Source organism: Bombina bombina, chromosome 8 (assembly GCF_027579735.1).
Source record: "Bombina bombina isolate aBomBom1 chromosome 8, aBomBom1.pri, whole genome shotgun sequence".
Lineage (NCBI taxonomy): Eukaryota > Metazoa > Chordata > Amphibia > Anura > Bombinatoridae > Bombina > Bombina bombina.
Window position 1 is genome coordinate 265,007,272 of NC_069506.1, and position 26,236 is coordinate 265,033,507.

The following is a 26,236-nucleotide window of genomic DNA, read 5'->3' on the forward strand; positions in this document are numbered from 1 at the left end:
GGGTGTAACTAGTCCGCTATTAGCTCCAGGGAAAAGGCGGTGGAGCCCACCCATTTCAACAGCGCCCCTTTTGGCACTGCACAACTTTAGTTATGTAATTTTCACACACACACACACACACACACACACTGGTACAGCACTGCACAGCTTTAGTTATGTCACTTTCACACACATACACTGGTACAGCACTGTACAGCTTTCACATAGACACACACACACACTGGTACAGCAATGCACAACTTTAGTTATGTCACTTTCACACACATACACTGGTACAGTACTGTACAGCTTTAGTTATGTCACTTTCACACTCACACACACATATACATTGGTACAGCACTGCGCAGCTTTAACACAGACACACACACACTGGTACATCAATGCACAACTTTAGTGATGTCACTTTCACACACACACACACACTGGTACAGCAATGCACAACTTTAGTTTAGTCACTTTCACACTCACACACATATATACACTGGTACAGCACTGCACAGCTTTCACAAAGACACCCACACACTGGTACAGCAATGCACAACTTTAGTTATGTCACTTTCACACACACACACACACACACTGGTACACCTTTTACACACACACACACACACACACACACACACTGGTACAGCAATGTACAACTTTATTTATGTTATTTTCACACGCACACACATATATACACTGGTACAGCACAGCTTTCACACACACACACACTGGTACAACAATGTACGGTTTTAGATATGTCTCTATCTCACACACACACTAGTACAGAAATTTACAGCTTTAGATATGTCTCTATCACACACACACACACATTGGAACAACAATGCACAGCTTTAGATATGTCTATCGCTCACACACTGGTACAGCAATGTACAGCTTTAGATATGTCTCTATCGCACACACACTGGTACAACAATGCACAGCTTTAGATATGTCTCTATCACACACACACTGGTACAACAATGTACAGCTTTAGATATGTCTCTATCGCACACACACTGGTACAACAATGCACAGCTTTAGATATGTCTATCGCTTACACACTGGTACAGCAATGCACAGCTTTAGATATGTCTATCGCTCACACACTGGTACAACAATGTATAGCTTTAGATATGTCTCTATCGCACACACACTGGTACAACAATGCACAGCTTTAGATATGTCTATCGCTCACACACTGGTACAGCAATGCACAGCTTTAGATATGTCTATCGCTCACACACTGGTACAGCAATGTACAGCTTTAGATATGTCTATCGCTCACACACTGGTACAGCAATGTACAGCTTTAAATATGTCTATCGCTCACACACTGGTACAGCAATGCACAGCTTTAGATATTTCTATCGCTCACACACTGGTACAGCAATGTACAGCTTTAGATATGTCTCTATCACACACACACACATTGGTACAACAATGCACAGCTTTAGATATGTCTATCACTCACACACTGGTACAGCAATGTACAGCTTTAGATATGTCTACGCTCACACACTGGTACAGCAATGCACAGCTTTAGATATGTCTATCGCTCACACACTGGTACAGCAATGCACAGCTTTAGATATGTCTCTATCACACACACACTGGTACAACAATGTACAGCTTTAGATATGTCTCTATCACACACACACTGGTACAACAATGCACAGCTTTAGATATGTCTATCACTCACACACTGGTACAGCAATGCACAGCTTTAGATATGTCTATCACTCACACACTGGTACAGCAATGTACAGCTTTAGATATGTCTACGCTCACACACTGGTACAGCAATGTACAGCTTTAGATATGTCTCTATCACACACACACTGGTACAACAATGCACAGCTTTAGATATGTCTATCGCTCACACACTGGTACAGCAATGTACAGCTTTAGATATGTCTATCGCTCACACACTGGTACAGCAATGTACAGCTTTAGATATGTCTATCGCTCACACACTGGTACAGCAATGTACAGCTTTAGATATGTCTATCGCTCACACACTGGTACAGCAATGTACAGCTTTAGATATGTCTATCGCTGACACACTGGTACAGCAATGTACAGCTTTAGATATGTCTATCGCTCACACACTGGTACAGCAATGTACAGCTTTAGATATGTCTATCGCTCACACACTGGTACAGCAATGAACAGCTTTAGATATGTCTATCGCTCACACACTGGTACAGCAATGTACAGCTTTAGATATGTCTATCGCTGACACACTGGTACAGCAATGTACAGCTTTAGATATGTCTATCGCTCACACACTGGTACAGCAATGCACAGCTTTAGATATGTCTATCGCTCACACACACATTGGTACAACAATGCACAGCTTTAGATATGTCTCTATCGCACACAAATTGGTACGGCAAAGTACAGTTTTAGATATGTCTCTATCGCACGCACACACACATACATACATACACACACACTGGTACAGCAATGCACAACTTTAGATTTGTCTATCTCACACACACACTCTGGTACGGCTATGTACAGTTTTAGATATGTCTCACACAAACAAACACAAAATGGTACAGAAATGCACATTTTCAGTTCTCTCATACCAAATGATACAGCAATTCATGTCTCTGACATATTCACATTAATAATACAGCAAAGTATGTCTCTGGCATATTCACACTAAATGATACAGCAATGCATGACTTTACATCTACAGCTATCCCTCACTTTACAGCGATTCGCTAATACAGCGCTAATGTGGATTGCAAGAAAAGTGACTGGCACCATTTTGTTATGCGCAGTTAACTCTGCTTACAGCATTACAGTGCACTCTGTGGCTCCAATTTATCAAGGTCTGTCGGACCTGATCCAACAGTGCGGATCAGGTCCGACAGACCTCGCTGAATACGGTGAGCAATACGCTCACCGTATTCAGCATTGCACCAGCAGCTGGTGCAACGCTGCCCCCTGCGGACTCGCTCGGGTTGATTTCCGGCGATGTCTGTCCGCCTGCTCAGAGCAGGCGGACAGGTTATGGAGCAGCAGTCTTTGTGACCGCTGCTTCATAACTGCTGTTTCTGGCGAGCCTGCAAGCTCGCCAGAAACACGGGGCATCAAGCTCCATACGGAGCTTGATACATATGCCCCTGTGTCTTAGTGTGGTAGTCTGGCAACTTTTACTACAGTAATTGTCACTATTTTACAGGTAAAGTTTTTATTAAAGGGACAGTCTAGTCCAAAATAAACTTTCATGATTCAGATAGAGAATGTAATTTTACACAATTTTCCAATTTACTTTTATCACCAATTTTGCTTTGTTCTCTTGGTATTCTTAGTTGAAAGCTAAACCTAGGAGGTTCATATGCTAATGTCTTAGACCTTGAAGGCAGCCTCTGCTCTCAGGGCATTTTGACAGTTTTTTTTACCACTAGAGGGTGTTAGTTCATGTGTGTCATATAGATAACACTGTGCTCATGCACGTGGAGTTCCAGCGAGCCAGCTCTGATTGGCTAAAATGGATGTATGTCAAAAGAACTGAAATAAGGGGGCAGTTTGCAAAGGCTTAGATAGAAGATAATCACAGAGGTAAAAAGTATATTTATATAACTGTGTTGTTATGCAAAACTAGGGAATGAGTAATAAAGGGATTATCTATCTTTTTAAACAAGAACAATTCTGGTGTAGACTATCCCTTTAAATACTAATTGAATACTGTGCTGTGCTAGTGTTAAACTAAACTATCACTATTGTACCCCTAATATATGTTAGTTCAAACATGTTTTCAAGTTTTTAAACACACTGGCAAGTGAAAAGAAAGCTAAAACTGTGTTTTTTTACACTTTAAGGCGGTTTTCACTTTACAGCGGGGCTCTGGTCCCTAACCCGCTGTATGAGCGAGGTCTATCTGTATTTACTAACCGATTCACAAATGCTCTCATTCTATTAAGTTATATTAAATACTCTCTTATTAATGTATACAGTTATTTAATAATGTATAATCCTGATACAGTGATGAATTATTCTAGCGCTATCATACTAATTATGGCTACACATGGCTCCAGCAATATTGCTACCCTTCCCTCCTATTTGTGGTCACATGACTAAGGGCCTGATACTCAACTACTCGCTGACATGGAGAGAAATCATCAGTAATTTTACTGAACACTGTATTGTAAAGTAATTGTCTTACCTTCACATAAAGAATATGAGTGAACTCCCCTTAATCAGATTCAGTTTTCAATGTAAAAATAACCTTTTAACCCCTTAATGACCGAGGACGTACGCCATACGTCCTCAGAAAAAAGGCAGTTAACGCCTGAGGACGTATGGCGTACGTCCTCGGTTTGGAAAGCAGCTGGAAGCGATCCTCATCGCTTCCAGCTGCTTTCCGGTTATTGCAGGATGCCTCAATATCGAGGCATCCTGCAATAACAATTTTTACCCCTCCGGTGCAGAGAGAGACACTCTGTGGCCCTCTCTACACCGGACATCGATGGCCGCAATCATTGGTGGGTGGGAGCTGCAGTGGGAGGCGGGTGGGCGGCCATCGATGGTTTCTGACACACAGAGGGGGGCGGGATCGGGGGCGGCAAAGTCAGGGGCGCGCACAGACACGCGCACGTGCACGGGGGGCGGCGGGCGGGCGCGTGCACGGGGAGGGAGCGGGTGGGAACCACTTACACTACACTATGTAAGTGGGAGGAAGAGGGGGAATACATGCCCCAAAAAAAGTAATCTAAGGGATCTGGGAGGGGGTGGGGGTAGGGGTTGGTCGTGGGGAAGCTACACTACAGAAAACCATACAAAAATAAAATAAAAAACAGAAAATATATTGTAAACTGGGTACTGGCAGACAGCTGCCAGTACCCAAGATGGCCCCCAATAATGCAGAGGGGGGGTTAGAGAGCTGTTTTGGGGGGGATCAGGGAGGTTGGGGGCTAAGGGGGGATTCTACAAAGCATATGTAAATATGCTAAAGATTTTTTTTATTTTTTTAAAAAAAAAAAAACGTTTATTTTAGTACTGGCAGACTTTCTGCCAGTACTTAAGATGGCGGGGACAATTGTGGGGTGGGGGAGGGAAGGGAGCTGTTTGGGAGGGATCAGGGGGTCTGATGTGTCAGGTGGGAGGCTGATCTCTACACTAAAGCTAAAATTAACCCTGCAAGCTCCCTACAAACTACCTAATTAACCCCTTCACTGCTAGCCATAATACACGTGTGATGCGCAGCAGCACTTAGCGGCCTTCTAATTACCAAAAAGCAACGCCAAAGTCATATATGTCTGCTATTTCTGAACAAAGGGGATCCCAGAGAAGCATTTACAATTATTTGTGCCATAATTGCACATGCTGTTTGTAAATAATTTCAGTGAGAAACCTAAAATTGTGAAAAATTTTGCGTTTTTTTTTAATTTGATCGCATTTGGCGGTGAAATGGTGGCATGAAATATACCAAAATGGGCCTAGATCAATACTTGGGGTTGTCTACTACACTACACTGAAGCTAAAATTAACCCTAGAAGCTCCCTACATGCTCCCTAATTAACCCCTTCACTGCTGGGCATAATACACGTGTGGTGCGCAGTCGCATTTAGCAGCCTTCTAATTAGTAAAAAGCAAAACCAAAGCCATATATGTCTGCTATTTATGAACAAAGGGGATCCCAGAGAAGCATTTACAACCATGTATGCTATAATTGCATAAGTTTTTTGTAAATAATTTCAGTGAGAAACCTAAAGTTTGTGAAAAAGTTAACAATTTTTTTTATTTGATCGCATTTGGCGGTGAAACGGTGGCATGAAATATACCAAAATGGGCCTAGATCAATACTTTGGGATGTCTTCTAAAAAAAAATATATACATGTCAATGGATATTCAGGGATTCCTGAAAGATATCAGTGTTCTAATGTAACTAGCGCTAATTTTGAAAAAAAGTGGTTTGGAAATAGCAAAGTGCTACTTGTATTTATGGCCCTATAACTTGCAAAAAAAGCAAAGAACATGTAAACATTGGGTATTTCTAAACTCAGGACAAAATTTAGAAACTATTTAGCATGGGGTTTTTTTGGTGGTTGTAGATGTATAAAAGATTTTGGGGGTCAAAGTTAGAAAAAGTGTGTTTTTTTCCATTTTTTCCTCATATTTTATAATTTTTTTTATAGTAAATTATAAGATATGATGAAAATAATGGTATATTTTGAAAGTCTATTTAATGGCGAGAAAAACGGTATATAATATGTGTGGGTACATTAAATGAGTAAGGGGAAAATTACAGCTAAACACAAACACCGTAGAAATGTAAAAATAGCCTTGGTCCCAAACGGACAGAAAATGGAAAAGTGCTGTGGTCATTAAGGGGTTAAAGCAATCCCTGAGCAGCGTCATAATGACGTCGAGGCATCTTAAAGAATCTCACCAGGACAGAGAACTTTAGAGAATCGAGCCCCAAGTAACAACAGGCTAACACACACAGACTGCAGGTCGTGAATCTACATATATACAGCAGTGTTCCTGGTCCTGTGTCTGACAGATTAAAGTAAAAAAAACCATAAATTATGCTTACCTGATCATTTTCTTTTCTTCTGATGGAAAGAGTCCCCAGCTACATTCATTCATTTTGGGAAATAAGAACCTGGCCACCAGGAGGAGGCAAAGACACCCCAGCCAAAGGCTTAAATACTCCTCCCACTCCCCTCATCCCCCAGTCATTCAGCCGAGGAACAAGGACCAGTAGAAGAAATATCAGGTGTAAGGTGCCAGAAGAATAAATAAGGACGACCCACACAAAAAATTACGGGTGGGGAGCTGTGGACTCTTTCCATCAAAAGAAAATAAAATTATAAGGTAAACATAATTTATGTTTTTCTTCTTTAATAGAAAGAGTCCACAGCTGTATTCATTACTTTTGGGAAAACAATATCCAAGCTATAGAGGACACTGAATGCCAAGACGGGATGGTACAATAGGCGGCCCATAATGAGGGCACCAGGCCCAACAAAAAAAAAACTTAAAAGGAAAGGCCCCAAGGACTGACCAGCATATAGTCCAGAAGCCAAGCTAGAGACCGCAAATCGGACTCAACTGAGCCAACAGTCCTCCAGGAGACACCGTCGGCCAACAGTCATCCCTCACCACTCCCCCCACACTAATGAAGGGGACACCAGCCTAAACTCCCAAGGGGACAAGGCAAAGGAGAACTGAAGGAAACCTCCAATAGTGAGCCCAGCTCACAAAGACCCAAATGGGCCCAATAGAGAAAAGGAGGCTACGCCTAGACCAAGCGGAACCAGGGATAAGACCAGGCAAAGAGACAAAGTCTTTTCTCCAACATCATGCAAACACTGAAAGACAACTGAAGACAGAGTCTTCACAGTGTCTGAACATAGAATACAAAAGTATCCAACCACAAAAAAATGTGTAACAGACCCAGCCGAAAAACCCTGAGTCGAGAACACAGAGTCAACATCAGGACAACACAGAGGATACTTGCTAGTAAATAGAAGCAGCCAACAAGAGAACAGACTGTAAAAAGCAACCTCCATACAGAGGACACGCTCTAGGCAACCTAAGCCGACAGACCTACACACAGGTCTCCAAAAGGGAACACAGAACCTCAATCGAGGCCCCTCGAGAAGGAGAGGTTACACCCAGAGCTCAAAGGAGGTGAAATCCTGGACCCTCTGCCTGTAAGCCTAGGGAGCTAGCAACCATGCCCACCTAGATCCTGAAAATGATAACGTCTCTCAGAACCCACACCCAGCCGGACCAACCCAGAACCAGCGGATCCGAAACGGGGGAACAGAAGAACCCCAAAACCAGCTCAAGAACGAGCGGAAGAATGGCCACACCCATCCCCACAGAGCACTGGTACAACCTGACTCCTAAAACAGACGACAAGTCCGTAGACCCAAAGGATCTAGCAAAAAGGCCCAACAAAGTCTCAACTTGGAGCCAAATGGAACGTAACAAACCCCTCTCCTATAAATTAACCCACAGTTCTAACCTCCTAAATCCAGGAGAAGCCACAAGAAAGGGACTACATCTTCATAAGAAGGATAATAACCCCTTAAGAATAGGGATGGAGCCAGAAGGGCAACATCTGTCCTCAAGGCACAAAGCCACTGGCTAAAGGAGAGATCAATCCCCAACACAGATGTCCTTGGAAAGGACCCCCCTAAAAGTAGCTTGCCAACACACATCCCCTGTGTAATGGATGCAGCAGAGACACTGTAAATCCATTCACCTGCAGAGAAGTGAATACAAGGGTTACCCTAGCAAGCTGACCTAGGGAATCCAACCCTAAGGCACATCAAGCCTAATGAGTAACAGACACTCAGAAAACCTGGCCAACCATGACCAGGTCAGGTAGATTGAGTAAAGGACATAGCTCAAGTTCCCAGTACTGGGGAACCCCAAACCAGCCGTGGGGGAGGAAACTAAGGTCCGATAATACCAGACGTAAGAGAGAGTGACACAGCGGAAACTCCACTGACCTAGTCATCCATGATTGAAGGCTATAAGGACTGAAACAATCCTTCCCGCCTCACGGACCCACAGGTCCTCTTGAATGCTTAGTTGAAACATGTAAAACAAATGATAACCTGAGCGCCTCGACTGGACCAGCCAAGCAGAACAGTGCCACGTGTCTGAACAGCCGCAAGACAGAACAAACCCAACAGGACCAGCCTGCGCCCAGGGCACTAACCGACAAGCTGCATAAATCCTCCCTCAGAGGAGAAGAAAGGAAAACAGACATATTTAACATAGGACTAACATGTCCAAAACAACTTCCGAAGAAGTAACAAAGAGTATTGATCCCAGAAGATTCCTGAAGGAAACAAACAAAATAAAAAACATCCTATTAGATAAAAAGAAATATAAGGCAACCCGGAGGTTAACGCCCAAGAAGAAACAGTCCTACCCGCAGGACCAGCCAAATGGAGCCCTGATCTTCCATAAACTGGGAAAGATCTCAATAAAATAACAATCAGGAGATTACATCATCCCGAGGTGCACCATTCAAATGAGCAGACTGAAAATTCCTGTATCCGATAAGGATAGGGTAATTTAATAACTGAAAAACATGTCTGAGTAATATGCGAAGGCCAACAATTCTGTAACTCAAGGCACAACACTCAGGGACAGTTACACCCGCAGGGAACTGTAGAGGCCCTCACAAAAGGCGGGAGACCTGGGACTATAGGGCACAAGCACAATCGCAAATAAACGTCAGGACTCTGCAGACGAATAATCATCAAAAATACATGGAAGTGAAAATATGCTGCAACCTCCGGGGGGAACACGCCACCCTGCATGGAGGAATAATCATAAACTGGGTTACCCGCATGTGTAGACGTATGGAGCGGTAGGGAACTTGCCTTTCGGCAGAGGGGACCCCCAGAAGTGGATGGCTCAGCTGTCCCTTGATTGCCTGAGTCGCTTTCATATGGCATACAGAAAATAACTTGTTGACATGTGTCATGAGGCCAATCCAGATTTGTCACCGGACGCAGAATCTGAATCTGAAAGTAAAACAGTCTCAGTATCAGAATTCACCATAACTGAATCTGAAATTTGAACAGTCCTCCATAACTGGATAGAGGATATGCAAATATGGACTAAAGAAGTAAAACTAAATGGCACCTGACACCCACAATGGCTGGGGCACTCACTACCTCCTATGAACCAGACCCCTGCCGACTAGAAATTCTCCTTCACCACACGGTCAGGAATGCGAAAATGGAAGACGGAATGTAATCACGCCCGGCCACAAGGTGAACCGTACAGTCCAAAAAAGCGCGCCTAACTATAAGGCCGCATCACTTCCAGAGGCCTTAACGTTCCAAACCAAGAGCCCAATTAACACCACACATAAGCAGGTTGAATGCTGAGGGATTTCATGCATTCTCAGGGTGCTGGGTGATTTTTGTGCATTGTCAGGCTGCTGGGGGATTCCATGCACTCTTAGGCTGCAATGGAATTTCATGTTTTCTTAGGCTGCAGAGGGATTTCATGCAGCACCAAGAAAGGGGAAAAAAGCGGCACAAACAACCTTGACCCTTTAAGGAAGAGGTACCATCACCAAGAATTCCAAATGGACAATCCAAGAAAAAATACCAATAGAGGAGACAAGTGATCGCCACCTAAACCTGGTACCATGGATTTCCAAGGAGTCACCCGAACTTCCAACCCTATTGGGAAGGAGAAAATTCTAGCCTTAGCAGGATCCGAGCTCGGAAACCCCGCCAGCCATCAGGAATAGGACATTGAGGACTGAGCACAATCCCCTCTGATACCCAACCCAAAGAAATAAATAAGGACCAGCCCGACGTCTAGGAACGAAAGACCTCCTATAACATACAAACCAGGAAAGCAAACTCTTCACCAGAGTAAGCAAGTCAGCACCCCAACCGGGCCAGCTGGTTACAACAGGCACCATGTGGTTGATACAGACCTCAAGAAACAGAAAAACTAGTGCCCGACCAGGACCAGCCCTATACATAGGGCACCCTAGAACTGTCCAAGGCCACAGAAAAGTCGAAGCCCTAGTAGGGAAAGACAAAATAAACGATAGACATAACAATGTCCTAACACTATTTAATTATCTTCCGCGAAAGTGTCAAAGCAACCACAAAAAACTATAACAGACATGAGCTTTTACAGTAGGAAATAAAATACATCCTAACCAGATTAAAGTAAATGAGGGCAGTACCCGCAGGTGAAAGCCCAAGAAGAATGGACACACTAACAGGACCAGCTGGTCAGAGACCCAATTCTTCCAAAGCTCAGAACTGGAATAAGATACCCAAAGAATGGAAACGACAAGGAGATTGACTTCATCCCCCCTCGTCTAGCCCTGCTTGCCGTCTGGAACGGAATACCGAGTATCCATCGATCCGTTAGGACTGGGATCCTCCAGCACTACCAAAACATGCCTCAGCAGAACACGAAGGTGCACCAGTCTATAACAAGAGGCAAGACTTACCTCCACCGGGGCAACTAATGACCCTGGCCCCGAGGGTTAGACCCCTGAAGCCTCAGAGGAAACCGCTTCCCCAGAGGGCTAAACTGATTCAGATGATCTCACGCCTGACGAGCCCTGGTTAATGTAACATAGTGGAAGATGTAAATGCGCCAACGCCATAGATATGGCCATGTGGACCGTGTCATAACTTCTGGAGGAAACAAGCCATCTTCCAGAGAAGAGGTAACGGCATTTGGGACCCCTGCTTGCGTAACAAGAGAAGGTTCTGCGCTTCGTGGTATATGGGATCCTCAGGGGCGAATGGCTCGGCAGACTCTAAGTTCTCCGATTCGGGAGAAAAGAGCACTCTAAAGTGGCATTTGGAACATAACTGATGGACATGGATTACCCAGGCCATTTCATACTCTTCGGAAGAAGAAGAATCTGAATCAGAGACATCTGTCTCCAAAAAATCTGAATCCTCCATAACTTAGTGATTGAAATTATGGATAAAAAATAAACGGCACCTTACACCCCCCAATGGCTGGGGCACTCACCACCTACTATGACCCAGACAACTAATGAAACAGACTCTCTCCGTCGCCACCCGGTCAGGAATACAGAAATGGAGAACAGAAAACGTGACCAAGTCCGTTCACAAGGTGCACCGTGCAGGCCAAAGAAAAGTGCGCCAGTCCACAAGGACCGCGCAGTCTGACAAAAAGGCCGGTATGTTCCGAAATAGCCACGAGCCCAAGCATCACTACACATTAGCCGACAGAATCACATAACAAACATGATTAAAGTCCCCCCTGAGGAGATATTAACCCTGGAATCCATAAAGATAAAAGGAGTCCCACTGAGACCCTGACTCTTCTTTTACATTACATTCTCATATTGAAAGTAAAATGAAACAATCTTACCAGAAACTACTCTGTGGAACAGGAACACGTCCCTTCAAGTGTGAGAGATAGTAGCATTGCTTCTGACATGGACTTGAGTGAAGAAAGCAGGCAGCGAAACTCGTCAACGCTGATTGCCTATGGAGCTGTTAATATGAGTCAGGATGGTTTCGCCGAAAGACTCTTCCTGCATCTCCGGACTCTAACTTTCATCCAAGCTCTCACTGAGAGGCTGACAGGAATACTTAAAACTCCAGTCCCATTCCGAAGAGTACTACCCTTCATAAGAGACTTATTGAATCTTCTGACACTTCTCTGCCAACTTGAAACAAAAGGCAAAGAATGACTGGGGGATGAGGGAAGTGGGGGAGGTATTTAAACCTTTGGCTGGGGTGTCTTTGCCTCCTCCTGGTGGCCAGGTTCTGTATTCCCAAAAGTAATTAATGCAGCTGTGGACTCTCCCTGTTTATGAAGAAAATTGGGTTTCATATCCCTTTAAGAATAAACATGGGGAATGGATGTATCCTTGCTTCTACTCTGCTTTGCTGAAATCAAATAAATAAAGAAAATAAGGAGGGGGGGGGGGCGCAAAAATCTGATTTGTGGACTGAAATTCTGTATTGGGCCCATTATAACTAGCAAATACAGTACACTCTAGCTCTATAATGCTAATGCACTGTATGACTTGAATTGTTATACTAAATTAAATATACACAACATATGGACATACATATAATATGCTTTTAGGGTACGTAAAAGAGAAATAAGACAAGAAAAAATAAAACTTTATGAAATAAATGGGTGAAATACTTAAAGTAAATGTAAACTTGAGCGTACTCGCTTACGTCATTGGATAGAATTAAAAAATTTAGGCAGACTTTTATTCATCAAATTTGTACTATTTATTAATATTCTCAGATTTTTACCTTTTAATGCTATAATGATAAGCGACGTTCCTTCGCCCGCCATATTGCTCAATTGATAGTCAGATGCCGAATCTGCAATCCACTAATCGTTGTTTCCCCACCGGGGAATGACGTTTGTGCAAAGGGGCTGAACTCCCCGGGGGGGGGAAAAACAATGATTAGTGGATTGCAGTTTGGTCATCTGTCAATCAATTGAGCAATATGGCGGACAGAGAAATAGTGCTTATCATTATAGCATTAAAAGGTAAAAATCTGAGAATATTAATTAATAGTACAAATTTGATAAATAAAAGTCTGCCTAAATTTTTAAATTCTATCCTATTACGTGAGCGAGTACATTCTCTTTAAAAGGGACACTGAACCCAAATTTATTCTTTCATGGTTCAAATAGGTCATGCAATCTTAAGCAACTTTCTAATTTACTCCTATTATCTATTTTTCTTCATTCTCTTGCTATCTTTATTTAAAAAGTAAGAATCTAAGTTTAGAAGCCGGACCATTTTTGGTTCACAACCTGGGTTGTGCTTGCTGATTGGTGGCTAAATGTACCCATCATTCATTTGTATAGTTATTTAATAAATAACTCTAGATGTATAATCCTGATACAGTGATGTATTATTCCAGCGCTATCATACTAATTATGGCTACACATGGCTCCAGCAATATTGCTCCTCTTCCCTCCAATTTGTGGTCACATGACACTAAGGGCCTGATAGTCAAAAAACCCCAAACATGGAGAGAAATCCTCAGCTTATTTTACTGAACACTGTATTGTAAAGTAATTGTCTTAACTTCACATAAAGAATATTAGTGAACTCCCCTTAATCAGATACAGTTTCCAAAGTAAAAATAACGTTTTAAAGCAATCTCTGAGCAGCGCCATAATAATGACGAGGCATCTTATAGAATCTCACCAGGACAGAGTCTGACAGATTTAAGGGATAGTAAACCCAAAAATGTTCTTTTATAATTCAGAAAGAACATAAACAATTTTAAACAACTTTCCAATTTACTTCTATTATAAAATTTGCTTCATTATCTTGTTATCCATTGCTGAAGGAACAGCATTGCACTACTGGCAGCTAGCTGAACACATCTATTTAGCCAATCACAAGAGACAAATGTGTGCAGGCACCAATTAGCAGCAGCTCCCACTAGTGTATGATATGTGCATATTCTTTTTCAACAAGGGATACTAAGAGAACGAAGCACATTTGAAAATAGAAACGAATTTAAAAGTGTCTTAAAATTACATGTTCTATCTGAATCATGCAAGTTTAATTTTGACTTTCCTATCTCTTTAAAGTAAAAAAGGGGGATTTCATGCATTGTCAGGCTGCTGGGGGATTTCATGCATTATCAGGCTGCTGGGGGATTTCATGCATTATCAGGCTGCAGGGGGAATTCATGCATTATCAGGCTGCTGGGGGATTTCATGCATTATCAGGCTGCTGGGGGATTTCATGCATTATCAGGCTGCAGGGGGAATTCATGCATTATCAGGCTGCAGGGGGATTTCATGCATTGTCAGGCTGCAGGGGGATTTCATGCATTGTCAGGCTGCTGGGGGATTTCATGCATTGTCAGGCTGCTCGGGGATTTCATGCATTATCAGGCTGCTGGGGGAATTCATGCATTATCAGGCTGCTGGGGGATTTCATGCATTATCAGGCTGCTGGGGGATTTCATGCATTATCAGGCTGCAGGGGGAATTCATGCATTATCAGGCTGCAGGGGGATTTCATGGATTATCAGGCTGCTGGGGGATTTCATGGATTATCAAGCTGCTGGAGGATTTCATGCATTCTAAGGCTGCTGAGGGATTTCATGCATTCTCAGGCTGCTGGGGGACTTCATGCATTCTCAGGCTGCTGGGGGACTTCATGCATTCTCAGGCTGCTGGGGGACTTCATGCATTCTCAGGCTGCTGGGGGACTTCATGCATTCTCAGGCTGCTGGGGGACTTCATGCATTCTAAGGCTGCTGGGGGATTTCATTGATTATCAAGCTGCTGGAGGATTTCATGCATTCTCAGGCTGCTGAGGGATTTCATGCATTCTCAGGCTGCTGGGGGACTTCATGCATTCTCAGGCTGCTGGGGGACTTCCTGCATTCTCAGGCTGCTGGGGGACTTCCTGCATTATCAGGCTGCAGGGGGAATTCATGCATTATCAGGCTGCAGGGGGATGTCATGCATTGTCAGGCTGCAGGGGGAATTCATGCATTATCAGGCTGCTGGGGGATTTCATGCATTATCAGGCTGCTGGGGGATTTCATGCATTATCAGGCTGCTGGGGGATTTCATGCATTATCAGGCTGCAGGGGGAATTCATGCATTATCAGGCTGCTGGGGGAATACATGCATTATCAGGCTGCTGGAGGATTTCATGGATTATAAGGCTGCTGGAGGATTTCATGGATTCTCAGGCTGCTGGAGGATTTCATGCATTCTCAGGCTGCTGGAGGATTTCATGCATTCTCAGGCTGCTGGAGGATTTCATGCATTCTCAGGCTGCTGGGGGACTTCATGCATTCTCAGGCTGCTGGGGGACTTCATGCATTCTCAGGCTGCTGGGGGACTTCATGCATTCTCAGGCTGCTGGGGGACTTCATGCATTCTCAGGCTGCTGGGGGAATTCATGCATTCTCAGGCTGCTGGGGGAATTCATGCATTCTCAGGCTGCTGGGGGATTTCATGCATTCTCAGGCTGCTGGGGGACTTCATGCATTCTCAGGCTGCTGGGGGACTTCATGCATTCTCAGGCTGCTGGGGGACTTCATGCATTCTCAGGCTGCTGGGGGACTTCATGCATTCTCAGGCTGCTGGGGGACTTCCTGCATTCTCAGGCTGCTGGGGGACTTCCTGCATTCTCAGGCTGCTGGGGGAATACATGCATTATGAGGCTGCTGGGGGAATACATGCATTATCAGGCTGCTGGGGGAATACAAGCATTCTCAGGCTGCAGGGGGAATTCATGCATTATCAGGCTGCAGGGGGAATTCATGCATTATCAGGCTGCAGGGGGAATTCATGCATTGTCAGGCTGCTGGGGGAATTCATGCATTATCAGGCTGCAGGGGGAATTCATGCATTATCAGGCTGCAGGGGGAATTCATGCATTATCAGGCTGCAGGGGGAATTCATGCATTGTCAGGCTGCTGGGGGAATTCATGCATTATCAGGCTGCTGGGGGAATTCAAGCATTATCAGGCTGCTGGGGGAATTCATGCATTATCAGGCTGCTGGGGGAATTCATGCATTATCAGGCTGCTGGGGGAATTCATGCATTATCAGGCTGCTGGGGGAATTCATGCATTATCAGGCTGCTGGGGGAATTCAAGCATTATCAGGCTGCTGGGGGAATTCAAGCATTATCAGGCTGCTGGGGGAATTCATGCATTATCAGGCTGCAGGGGGAATTCATGCATTGTCAGGCTGCTGGGGGATGTTATTCATTATCAGGATGCTGGGGGATTTCGTGCATTCTAAGACTGCTGGGGCATTTCTTGCATTGTCAGGCTGCTGGATGATTTTTATGCATTGTCAGGCTGCTGGATGATTTTTTTGCATGTATTATTTAAATGACCCCTCAGCAGAGTAGCGTAGAATAGCATAATAAATACATTAATAATAAAAAGACAATGCAAAAGTTAGTTACATTTTCCTTCCTAATGCATAATGTGACAGCCATCAGCCAATCACAAAATGCATATATGTATATTCTGTGAATTCTTGCACATGCTCAGTAGGAGCTGGTGCCTCAGAAAGTATGCATATAAAAGACTGTGCATATTTAGATAATGGAAGTGAATTGGAAAGTTGTTTAAAATTGTGTGCTCTATATTAATCATGAAAGTTTAATTTTTATTTTAGTGGCCCTTTAATGCCTTACTGAAGCATAGTGACTTTGTAGTTTACTGTTTGTATTTGGATCTTAAAATGACCCCCTTGCCGAAAAGCACACATTGCTCATGCGCGAAATACGTGCACAAGCTGAATCGACGCAGAGATGTTCTTTTCAGCTGAATATTCACTAAGGATGACGTCAGGGAAAGGAGGAGACAGGCGGCCATTTCAAAATGGCCAGAAAAGAACAAGTTAGTCTTTTTACAAGAAAACTGTATTTGCAGCAAAAATGGGCTACAGTTTAATTTAATATGCATTTATAACAAAATCAAAATAAGTTATTATAAATTTTGGGTTGATGTGTCCTTTAATGCTGCTGCGATATTCAAAGTCCTGAAGTTAACTTTTCACTGTAGTATGTGCTCTAACCCACCCGCGTAAAAAGTTTAGTTTGAGTGCAGTTAGCACGAAAGCGAAAAAATCCATTAGCGTGCCACTTGTAATCTGGCCCACTGTCTTTGTTGTTTCCTGCATCTCCAGTGTCTGTAAGCCTTATAACCATGGATGCCTCTGCTCTCATGAGATATGCTTAAAATGCATTTATTTTTACAATTATATCGCTACTAAAACTAACTTGTTTTACATAAGATCTTTTGTTATTTCTAGTTACCTACGCAAGTTAGGTTTCATCGGGATAGTGAGACTAGAATTTTACCAAGATACATTTTCCTTTGGTATTTAGAATTATTCATTTATAGTTACTTCAGTACCCTCTTACCCCTAACTGCTCAATGGCTACTGTGTTTAACTTGCAGTGTCCCAGTAAAGGTTTGTGGTAAATTGAGCCTCTACGCTATTGGTTTCAGCTTTTAATATTCTGGGTCAACAGTATTCCGCTTGACATACACGGCAAAATAGTGTGCCAGAGATAATGACTAAATTACTTCAGGTAAATTAGATGTAAACAGGCCAAAAATGTAATGTTGATAACCAGAAAGCAAATTTTGATGAAAACAATGTATGTATATTTGAAGAACTGCCTTTGAAGGCTGAAAGATGGAGTTGAAGCTTTATAAACTGCAAATAACCTAGACCTGGATGAAGAGTAGGGAACTCAGGATCTGAAGCAGGATTTAGAATTTGGAGAAAAGATCACCAAGTAGGTAAAATGAGTCCGTGTAAAGTGTGTGTCAATAATCCAACACTTATGGAAAGGGTATGTGGTAAAGTTGTGTGTCTTGACAAACCCTTCAGTGGGTACATGAATAATAGAGGTGGAAGACATCCATCTGTTTCAGCATGGTATTATTATTATTATCGGTTATTTGTAGAGCGCCAACAGATTCCGCAGCGCAGCCTGAGAATGGTAGAACTATTGCAGTTCATATAAAGGGGAAAGTGGTGGGTTAGAACTATGGATCTAGGTTGGAAGATTACATCTATAACCCAGAGAAAAGCAGCCTTCTCCAAACAGGAAAGCAAGTTTGCAGGGTTTCAGGATGAAAACTTTGGGATGGTGTTTTTTAATTAATCCAACTGGAACAAATCATCTCCTGCTTCACGTACTGTCACAATGAACTTGCAAGAAAGTAGTTATAAGGCCTCTCTTATGTGATGCGTGCCTTATGTGATAATAAGGTCTAAAGCAAATCAGTAGAATATAATGACAGTGATTTAGAGGTTATAGGTAAATGGAGAGGTGATAAAGTTGGTATAGGAAAGCCTGAGTTAACTAAGTAAAATTCATTTTGTTGAGTTAATACAATGAAATAGTAAACAACCAGTTAGGGAGAAGTAAACTAAAGAAGGAAATTGAATTGTGGAACTGACAAAGCAATAGCACCTTGCCAATGGGATGGTGCACACGCATGGTGACCTAAACATCACAGTCATGGAAATCGTCAACAAAATGTAGAGTTCACAGAGTCAGTTAAGATGCAGAGGCTATAAAGTCAGTAGAATAAAGCTACTACAGATGATCAGTGAGATGAGTTTGCTGACTTAATCACTGAAATGGACAGATAAGAGAGACAAAAGATTAGACTCAAGCTAGACAAGTTTGAGATATATAAGAGATTTGATAGAAAGAGAAAATGTTGAGAAACAAAAACAGCAAGAAATGATATGACAAAGGAAAACAGATAACATTTTAGAGATAGAAATGTTGAAAAAAGTGGAAAGAACAGAGAGATGTTTGACAAGGGGTGCCCAGGTTCCACACCCCATCTGGTCGTACAGACCCTATTCTGATATGTAGAAGTAGGACAGGCACCTCTTACGTTTATTCGAGCTTGGTACTCTGCACTCCCCACAGAGTTGCGTGCTGTACAACGGTACACCCCCCCGTCCTGGATTTGTGGGCTGCTCACATTCATGTAACTGACAGTGCTGCCATCCGATGCAGTGTATTGGCTAGATCGGTGCCCAGAATCCCGCTGTATGGGCTCCTCATCCAGTGTCCAGCTGATGGTGGGTGGGGGTGCCCCCTTGGCTGAGCACATAAGGGAGAACTGCTCACCCGGGTTCATCACCTTTTCACTAAAGGAGGAATGGATACGGGGTGTCCCATCTGTGAGGAGAAAAGTCTTCTTAATAAATAAGATACTTTTCATAATGGCTGAACAAGCTTAGTTAAACAACAAACAAAACAAAAAAACTGCCCATTTTGTGCATTAGTTTATATGAAAGTAGAAGCCTGCAATTCAGTAAGTTCAGTCAGACTACACTTCATATTAAAGGACCTTCAAACACAGTAGAATCAATAAAAAGACAATGCAATAGCACTTATTCTGAATTTTAACTGAGAAGATGAAATTGTTTCTGACAAATTTCAAAATGTACTGGCCCCCTGTATCACATGACAGCTGTAGCTTGTGTCTCAGAAAGTGTGCACTTTAGTGTCCCTTTAATAACTATACCCTTCAGACAGCAAGATTACAAGTAGCGCGTTATGAGTTTTTTGCGCGTGATGTGGTCTTTTTGCAATCAATTTCCATTGCACAGCTATTACATTCACGTTTTATGCAACAATCCTTTCCGCGCTCGAAGATCTATAGTTAACAGTTTTCGGCAACATGAAAGTTTCCAAAAAACTTAAAAATACAAATACATTACAAAGTACACTTACATGCATATTAACACTGTCTAATAAAAATTATAAAAAATAAATATTGCACATAAGTTATAAGGGCTCAAAGATAGGAGATCTTGGGTGTTAGAAAGAAAAAAAAGTTGACGCAGGGATTTTACATTGACATACATACACATACATAGAGAAACATGGATTTATATGTATGGAGATATGTTTAACTATGGAGATAATGAAAATATTTCACATTACAATCTTATGCACATCAAACAATATCTCAGATGTATTTTCAATGTGAAATTTGCATATAGATCTTGAGATATCTAGACACATATATTCATATATATATCTCACAATAAATAGATATATCAGTCCAATTATCATCAAATAGAGAAATATTTATTTAGAAATAAATAGAACATATTCCATCGCAAAAACCTTTTTTGCAATATGAAATATTCTCATTGTCATGTACACTTTTCAAGGAGAATATGTCATGGCGGGCTTTGCGCAACATATTAGGTCTCTTTTTTTCTATTTGTCTTCTTTATTGACTTCTATGGGGAATACGTAAAGGCGCAAGCGATTTCACGGTTTGCATTACAAGGCTTAATGCGAGCGCAAAATAAGTTATTTTACAACTTGCAATAGCTGCGCAACCCCAAATGCGAAAAATCCATAATGCGCGCTGAGTTTTTGCAACGGATTTGCAGCAGTGCGACTTGTAATCTTGATCAATATGTACAACAGATTCAAATTAGTGAGGCTGCTCTGCTCTGTCCTCAAACTGGACTTTTCCAAAGTGATGATCCCTTGCATGAGTGAGGTTGTACAGTGGAATCACAGAAAAAGTGTTTTTTTGTAGTCCTGTACTTACCTTCAAGTACGACAATGGAAAAGTCCTGTGCAGTTTGCCTTTTACGGATCCCAAAACACTGGTACGCCCCAGAGTGACTTTTTTGAGCACTGCTGATAACAAGAGTTTCATTATCTGCACCCCGCAGAGAGATAAACTCATCCACTTCAATAAGCTCTGTATTCCGGTACCAGTGAACGTTGTAACCAGGAGACCCATTGATAGCACATGAGAGGATAACTGTACTCCCAATTCCAGTCTTCAGTTTCTTGGGTGTAAGGGTAACACGAAGTGGTTCTGTGAAAGACAAGATTAAAATAACTACCCCATAAAACTACTTGTATTGCCCAGACAACTATCTTCTATACCACTTTCTAACAACCTGAATAACTGCACCCACTAGGATTGCCATGTGTCCAGTATTTAACTGGAAGTCCAGTATTTCAACCAGATGTCCTGTAAATTATATTAAAAACAGGTTTTTATATGCGTGTCAGTGAGTTAAAGGCCATTAACCCAATCAAAAGTCTGGTGTGAGCATATACTGTATATTTGACAGAACATCAAATCCATGGGTTTGATGTGGGGTCATATATGGACATATAACTCACAGGGGCTGAAAGCAATGGGGTCTCATCTGATGCCTGATAGGACCAGCAGGGCCGTAAAGCCTAATCTAAAATCTTTTAAAGACCCCACCAAATGTATTTCCAAGATTGTCCAGCACTTTTATATGACTAGCACCTTCTAACTCCTCAAATTGTTCCTCATAAGCTCTCATTATTAACCTATCATATTTCTCTATATAACTTTCCTAATATCCCCTTCGGTTACTGTAACTGTTATTTACAGCTTGTTCTATTTCTTTGTGAAACCTCTTCTTATCGCTACCTATAAATTTAGAGTCAAGCTTGTTGCCAACTTTAAGAGAAAAAAACAACAAAACAGTTTCAATAAAATATTTTCCAGTTTAAGATAGAATGTTTAAATCCTTGCTTTAGAAGCCAATGTATCTAATTTAAATAGATAGTTTAATGAAAAATACATGTAAATTAAATAATGACATAATTAATTAGAGAATGTCACCTTAACAACATTGGCCCTAGGTCTGTAAACCTTAGTAAATAGGCTACTTAAAAAACAGGAAAGGCAAAGAGGCTGCTACCGAAATGCACTGTGGTTACCATTCCATTCATCTTTTGTTTTCATGTCTCTCGTTTCACTTACCTCTGATTCGTCTTTTGAAAACCATATCTCAGCCCAAAAGCTCATCCAACCTAATTTCTTTAAAGTCAATATACCACAAGTGCTATAGAATCACTAGACAAGAACAAGTTCTACAGTGTCTCCTCTACTCATACACTACTCTGTACAACTGGCACTCTTCTTTCTGTTTGTAGAAAATAGGTTGCATAAAATAAGATATGATTGAGAAACATTGGAGAGACTGTTCCTAATATGGTCAATCTAGAGGATTTCTCATTATTACAAAACCTAGAGAGATCAGCATGCACTATATATAAAGCAACACTCTGGGGCCTATCTATCAAGCTCTGAAAGGGTTGATTGACACCCCCCTGCTGAGTCTGCAGGGAGCGGCGTTGCACCAGCAGCTCTTGTGAGCTGCTGGTGCAATGCTGAATACGGATAGCGTATTGCTCTCCGTATTCAGCGAGGTCTGGCGGACCTGATCCGCACTGTTGGATCAGGTCCTCCAGACTTTGATAAATAGGGGCCTATGTCTTTCTAAAATGTCTGAGATCAAATATCAGTCTTAACTGCTAACCAGACAATGTCATCATACAATATAACAGCACAGCATTCAAGGCTTTTTAAACAAACACGTTACTTCCATAAGTTCTCTTCTACTTGTTGTACACACACTCAAGCAGACTTCATGCAGTACAGGTTAACCCTGTAGTGTTTCTTCCAAAATGTCCTCAAACAAAACCATTCATCTCCACTAACATGCATTCTCTTTAAATACAAGCACATTGTTTCAATTTTCTACTTTCACATAGGCCCACTACCACCTCACTAACACCAAAAACTATGAATATTTAGCCAAAACCTCCCTCAACTCAATAAGCCACACTCAGTTGTTTTATTCTATTAAAAGGGTATGAGGGGTGTCATCTAGCAACCATATCTGAAACTATACTCCTTTATTACTACATTCTCATTCTTCTATTACACTAAACTCAGTTCTAACAAACACACACACACATATATATATATATATATATATATATATATATATATATATATATATATATATATATATATACACTGCTCAAAAAAATAAAGGGAACACTAAAATAACACATCCTAGATCTGAATGAATAAAATATTCTAATTAAATACTTTGTTCTTTACATAGTTGAATGTGCTGACAACAAAATCACACAAAAATTAAAAAATGGAAATCAAAATTTTCAACCCATGGAGGTCTGGATTTGGAGTCACACTCAAAATTAAAGTGGAAAAACACACTACAGGCAGATCCAACTTTGATGTAATGTCCTTAAAACAAGTCAAAATGAGGCTCAGTAGTGTGTGTGGCCTCCACGTGCCTGTATGACCTCCCTATAACGCCTGTGCATGCTCTTGATGAGGTGGCGGATGGTCTCCTGAGGGATCTCCTCCCAGACCTGGACTAAAGCATCCACCAACTCCTGGACAGTCTGTGGTGCAAAGTGAAGTTGGTGGATGGAGCGAGACATGATGTCCCAGATGTGCTCAATTGGATTCAGGTCTGGGGAACGGGAGGGCCAGTCCATAGCATCAATGCCTTCATCTTGAAGGAACTGCTGACACACTCCAGCCACATGAGGTCTAGCATTGTCTTGCATTAGGAGGAACCCAGGGCCAACCGCACCAGCATATGGTCTCACAAGGGGTCTGAGGATCTCATCTTGATACCTAATGGCAGTCAGGCTACCTCTGGCGAGCACATGGAGGGCTGTTCGGCCCCTCAAAGAAATGCCACCCCATACCATTACTGACCCACTGCCAAACTGGCCATGCTGGAGGATGTTGCAGGCAGCAGAACGTTCTCCACGGCGTCTCCAGACTGTCACGTCTGTCAAATGTGCTCAGTGTGCCCCTGCTTTCATCTGTGAAGAGCACAGGGCGCCAGTGGCGAATTTGCCAATCTTGGTGTTCTCTGGCAAATGTCAAACGTCCTGCACGGTGTTGGACTGTAAGCACAACCCCCACCTGTTGACGTTGGGTCCTCATACCACCCTCATGGAGTCTGTTTCTGACCGTTTGAGCAGACACATGCACATTTGTGGCCTGCTGGAGGTCATTTTGCAGGGCTCTGGCAGTGCTCCTCCTGTTCCTCCTTGCACAAAGGCGGAGGTAGCGGTCCTGCTGCTGGGTTGTTGCCCTCCTACGGCCTCCTCCACGTCTCCTGATGTACTGGCCTGTCTCCTGGTAGCGCCTCCATGCTCTGGACACTACGCTGACAGACACAGCAATCCTTCTTGCCACAGCTCGCACTGATGTGCCATCCTGGATGAGCTGCACTACCTGAGCCACTTGTGTGGGTTGTAGACTCCGTCTCATACTACCACTAGAGTGCAAGCACCACCAGCATTCAAAAGTGACCATAACATCAGCCAGAAAGCATAGGAACTGAGAAGTGGTCTGTGGTCACCACCTGCAGAACCACTCCTTTATTGGGGGTGTCTTGCTAATTGCCTATAATTTCCACCTGTTGTCTATCCCATTTGCACAACAGCATGTGAAATTGATTGTCACTCAGTGTTGCCTCCAAGTGTGATTGACTTGGAGATACATTGTGTTGTTTAAGTGTTCCCTTTATTTTTTTGAGCAGTGTATATATATATATATATATATATATATATATATATATATATATATATATATATATACACACACACAAACACTAATATATATTCAGCCTTTCACCGCAAGCAACTTCTCAAACATTCAAACAGAATATTCCATTTACACATACCATACAATCCTAGGCTTAATATCAATTAATTGATATCTGTCTGTCTATCTATATGTTTAAAAAACTGAGCTTTTAGGGTACACCATTCCTTGCGAATCCCAAACCTGAAAATTTGCTTTATGATCTATCTCAGGATTCTTTAAACTTTGTTTCCCAAGACCCAGAGCAATGATACCACATATTTTTGCGACCCAATTTTTATGCTTGGTCTGAAAATTTCTGAAGTAATAAACAAGTATAAAGATGGCTGACATTTTTGGCAAAGTGACTAAAATGTGTGCATACTTTATGCCTGATTGTAGCCAAACTTAAAAGTTGTAAAAGGTAAAAACACACCACTCTCCTAAAGCACACAGACCACACACATTCTCATACAACACACACACTTATATAACAGACAATGCACAGTTTCATACAACACGTACAAACCATACACACTCTCATGTATCTCATCGTGATCAAGTAAACATGGTGTTGTGACCCAGTAATGGGTTGCGCACCATTGTTTGAAGAACCCTTAACTATCTCACCATTAGGCATTCACTTCAACATTTGGAATCCTAAAAGAATCATGAATTTCACCAAAACTATTTATGTTGATCTCTAAAATCACACCTAATAAAATTCAATGAATTTTCACAGAGATCTAAAGTTACAGGTGAAATGTAATAAAGATCTGTTTTAGGGATTATGGAGGTAGACTGGTTCCTTTAGAACTTGTCTTGATCTTGCCAAGGATCAGTAAAGAGCATGAAATGCTACATGTACCAATGCTTGGAATGTGTTTAAGGCTGTCCTTAGCATTAAAGGAACAAAATTAAAGAGTATAAGTAGGTAGTCTTTGGAACCTGTGTGTATCATGTGTGCTATGTGACAGCGGTGTTTGCAATGTACAATGTTACAATGTAATACACTGTTGCAAACACTGGTGTCCTCTAGTACTCAACAATGCATAACTGGTGCTCTTACCAATTACAGTTAGTGTACCAGTGACCTCGGCTGAACCAAAACTGTTAGTGACTTCGCAGATGTATGTGCCACTGTCCTCCAGGCGCAGGTCAGTCATACTCAGCCCTGTACTTCGCTTGCTCCAGCGGCTATCAGATGGCACTGGGCGGCCATCCTTAATCCAACGTGATGCTAAATTGGGGTATCCAGAGGCGATGCAAGGTAGCTCCACGCTGTGACCAACAAGCACCTCCTGGGACTGGAATCCATCAAGGAGTATGGGGACAGATTCTGCAGGATCTGGGGTGAAGTGAGAAAGTAACGAAAGAAAGAATGAGACAAACAGATACAGAAAAAAAGTGAGACGAGAGAAAAAAAAAATACAAATAGCAAGAGAAAAAGTAAACACTATAAGTAAGGATAAGCAAACATAAATTATGCTTACCTCATAATTTAATTTCCATTGAGGGGCGGAGAGTCCACAGTTTCATTCATTACTGTTGGGAATTAAGAACCTGGCCACCAGGAGGAGAAAAAGACACCCCAGCCAAAGGCTTAAATATCTCCCCCACTTTCCTTATCCCCCAGTCATTCTGCCGAGGGAATCAGGAACAGTAGGAGAAATATCAGGGTATAAATGGTGCCAAAAGAGTATTAAATTTAGGTCCGCCCATCGGAAATATGGGCAGGAGCCGTGGACTCCTCCCCTCGATAGAAATGAAATTATCAGGAAAGCATAATTTATGTT

At 42.2% G+C, this 26,236-nt stretch overlaps 1 protein-coding gene across 1 annotated transcript in view; it reads right to left on the reverse strand.

Annotated features, from left to right (window-relative positions):
• The window catches only part of DSCAML1 (DS cell adhesion molecule like 1), a 391,456-nt gene that overhangs the window by 147,043 nt on the left and 218,177 nt on the right, over positions 1-26,236 (reverse strand). Inside the window, exons 5-7 of the mRNA XM_053691135.1 lie at positions 25,510-25,788; positions 20,577-20,852; positions 18,884-19,180 (exon numbers count right to left, since the gene is read on the reverse strand). Of these exons, the coding sequence (XP_053547110.1) occupies positions 18,884-19,180; positions 20,577-20,852; positions 25,510-25,788 (852 nt within the window). The remainder of the gene's footprint in view (positions 1-18,883; positions 19,181-20,576; positions 20,853-25,509; positions 25,789-26,236) is intronic.